Source organism: Sinocyclocheilus anshuiensis, unplaced genomic scaffold (genome assembly GCF_001515605.1).
Source record: "Sinocyclocheilus anshuiensis isolate Anshui unplaced genomic scaffold, SAMN03320099.WGS_v1.1 scaffold1230, whole genome shotgun sequence".
Classification (NCBI taxonomy): Eukaryota; Metazoa; Chordata; class Actinopteri; order Cypriniformes; family Cyprinidae; genus Sinocyclocheilus; species Sinocyclocheilus anshuiensis.
Window position 1 is genome coordinate 317821 of NW_015558637.1, and position 3875 is coordinate 321695.

Genomic DNA, 3875 nt, shown 5'->3' on the forward strand with positions numbered 1-3875 from the left:
AATTAACGCCCATGGATAAAAAAAAAGAAATAAAAATAAAGTATCTTTCTATATTTATATATAAATATATATATATATATATATATATATATATATATTATGCAAGAATGTAGTCCTTTACTATAAACTGACATACTTTTAGCAATATACAGTATATAATACTTGCAATATGATTGGTTTATTCAAATATTACTGGAGCAAGTTTAAACTCAGAACTTCTTGCTCTTGAAGCAAGAAATATTTTTCTAACCCACATCAGCTCATGTTCAGATGAATCCTAGAATTGCCCCTGCCACACATCCATTCTGGCATAATCTCCGCATGTGCTTATTGTCACACACCACAACCATTACTTTCCTGACTTTTATCTTTCTTTTATTTATTTTTAGTCCTTTATTACTTTTATTGAGTGGCAAGTAGCAAGGGAACAGGAAATGATGGAGAGTGAGAAAAGGAATGAGCATGGGAAATGTTGCGAACCAAATTTGAACTTTATCCCCCACATGAGACCCACAGCCAGATGTGTTTTAGCATGTCTGCCAATCCTTTTTTTATCTTTTATCTTAATAAATGACAAAAGTCTATTTATTTTGTCTGCAGTGTACTCCAGATCAGATCAAACCTATTTTTTCCTGCATTTCTCAGTGTGCTTTTTAATCTTTTAATCAACCAGACAGCCTGAAATACAAATGAGCACGCTTCATGTACGGAATATTGTTACGAAAAGTTGTTTTAATACTCATCTCCAGCACCAAATTCTATTTGTCTCTGCAAATCTCTCATTTTCTCCTCCCCATTTGCCTCTAACACCTGATCAGTGGCTCATGTGTTGATAAGCGCCTAATAGCCAATGAGTCTTACGTTCGCCTCATTACCCAGTACGAGCCTTAGAGATATTGACTCCATCATACCAAAATGGTATTTTGCACAGTTCAGTGATGCTGTATTATTGAGGATTGATCTGTTTGTCTAGAGTTTAATCTGTTATTTAATCATGCTGTTGTCCACAGCCATCACTGAATCAGTGTGCCATCATTCTACATCTGTACGGGGAGAGGGCGGAAGTGTGAGGGTTTAATTTTAGCCCTGACCTTTTCCTTCTCTCCTCATTAGCCGTTTAGGCTGGAATTAAACCAAGGTGGGGGGGCTTGTCTGTTATTGGCCTCTTTGTTATTCTTCTTCTGAAATGATCAACGCCTCGTAGACATGCATATACTGAGCTGTCTTGTTGAACTCTCTGTAACTCTCTCTCTCTTTCTCGCTCACTCTGACAGTGCTAAAGCTGTTAAAGATGGCCACGGGAATGAGAGCGCTGCTGGATACGGTAGTTCAAGCCCTGCCACAGGTGATAATACCACTACAAACCCCATGATGAAGCATTGCATTGTCACCCCACCCCCTTTTAGTCATATTTTGGCTCGAGAAGAGGAAGTCATCCAAGCAGTGTCGACAACAAGAACAGGCTGCTCATTGGCCCATGAACTTTGGTGATTCATAGAACCACAAACTCGCTCAGGGCAGATAATAACCCCAAAGCAAGAATAAAGTACCTGCTTTTGCATACACACACGTACACACACGCATGCACATATTCATCTTGTTCATTGCTTTTTCAACTGGGACACATTAATGATAAACTTTATTTTTATATCACACCTTTAAAGGTAGCTTTAAAGCACAAAATACAATCAAATAAAAAAGACATATAGAAAAGTTAAATTGATTGAGTCAAATAAAAGCTCTCCTAAAGAAAAAGTTGGAACTCTAATGTAGCAAGATCCATAATTTTGATCACCCATTTAAGTTTGAGGAATAGTTAAAAGACACAAGTTTTAAGAAAGATGCAGGTAATGTGAAAAAGAAGGCGGTTCACACACACACACACACACTCACTCACTCACTCCATAAAGCAATCCAAAACTCTTTCATAGTCAGACACGCAGAGCGTTGTTGCCGTCTAAGTGGTCACAGAGGGGTAACTGCTTCAGGAGAGAACTGCTGGCTAGACACCTCCAGGGTGGAGTAAAGCATCACTCCTCTGTGGATATCGATCCCTTGTTCATTACTGCTGGGCCCAATGTCTTATCCCCATGGCATCCGTGAGGTAATTAACGCCGCAGCTGATTAAAGAGCCACTCAGGCACTCAGTCCCACCACACACAGTTCTTATTTAGTACATCCTTCCAGAAACTCCTGTGCATTTCCTTTACAACTCTCTTAGAGATACTGCTCATTCCCCATAGGCTTCAGCTTTTATAGTTTAGCCTATGTCATTTAACATTCTTGTGGTCCTTGCATAGATTTAGTTTTGCTTAAAGATATTTTACAATCTGCACAGTTTTTAACATAAATAGACAGTGTTTTTACACAGAGATATGTTTAACTGATGTATCTAAAAAAGGATCACCTGAATGTATTGTATTAGTCTCAAATGTTTTAAATAGGTTTTGTTAATTGTTTGATTTTTGTTATTCACTTTATTCTCGACATGAAGATAGTTTTGCCACATACATGGTGTTAAAAAAATTATAAATAAATAAATAGATTACATTTTGCAGTAGATTTACCTTAAGCCAGAGACGTACACTACTGTTCAAAAGTCTGTGAGATTTATAAATTTTCTCTTATGCTCACCAAGGCTGCATTTATTTGATTGAAAACACAGTAAAACAGTAACATTGGGTAATATTATTATAATTTAAAATAACGCTTTTCTAATTTAATATATTTTAAATTGTAATGTATTCCTGTGATGGCAAAGCTGAGTTTTCACCAGCCATTACTCCAGTCTTCAGTGTCACATGATCCTTCAGAAATCATTCTAATATGTTGATTTGGTGCTCAAGAAACATTTCTTATTATCAAAATTGATATGTGTGTATATATATATATATACTGTACAGGTGCATCTCAAAAAATTAGAATGTCGTGGAAAAGTTCATTTATTTCAGTAATTCATATCAAACCTGCTGGCATGACACATAAAACGACACGACCAACAGCATCGTGTAACTATAAAAATTACATTAATGCGATCTAAGCTGATTGTTTTATTCACCATTTTACACGTTTTAGCTCTCTCACACTGTTTTCTTAATTACCGGCACTTTAGACTAGCTGTTAGCGCCTGTGCCATATTCTTTGTCGCCTTTGGTTTTGTCTCAGCTCTTTGTTTTGTTTTGATATGCCTGTGCTGTAGGGGACACACCCTGAATTCTCAAACACATGTTCTTTACAGGCTAGTGTGTTAGCGTTAGTCTGGTGAGCCTTGCAAGCATGCATGCTCCACATACCTTGACCACATCAAGACACAGGTCATTTAAGAGGGTTAATTCTGTTCCCAGAGCTGTACCTCTGACATGACCACTGGTTCCATCCATCATTTATGAGCCTTTTGTTAAATCACAAATTTGTTCTGCTTCATTTTGCCTCAGGGGAACAGGTACAGCAGTCGCTTATGCATCTACAGAGATACTGAGATTACAGCGGCAAAGTCATGCATGCTCCACATACTTTGACCACATTAAGACACAGGTCATTTAAGAGGGTTAATTCTGTTCCCAGAGCTGTACCTCTGACATGACCACTGGTTCCATCCATCATTTATGAGCCTTTTGTTAAATCACAAATTTGTTCTGCTTCATTTTGCCTCAGGGGAACAGGTACAGCAGTCGCTTATGCATCTACAGAGATACTGAGATTACAGCGGCAAAGACATTAAAATGTACATTACATTGCTTTTTGATATTGTTGATATTGTTTTATCTTAGAAACACTGCAAAAAAAAAAAAAAAATAAATAAAAAAAATATATATATATATGTATGTATATATAATGTGATCTAAAGGAAAAAAGTAAAAGAAGAATAAAACTGA

At 36.9% G+C, this 3875-nt stretch overlaps 1 protein-coding gene across 1 annotated transcript in view; it reads left to right on the plus strand.

The window, feature by feature from the left end:
• Positions 1 to 3875, plus strand: part of LOC107680839 (voltage-dependent T-type calcium channel subunit alpha-1I-like) — a 148616-nt gene that overhangs the window by 124554 nt on the left and 20187 nt on the right. The window contains exon 28 of the mRNA XM_016476889.1: positions 1275 to 1345. Within this exon, the coding sequence (XP_016332375.1) occupies positions 1275 to 1345 (71 nt within the window). The remainder of the gene's footprint in view (positions 1 to 1274; positions 1346 to 3875) is intronic.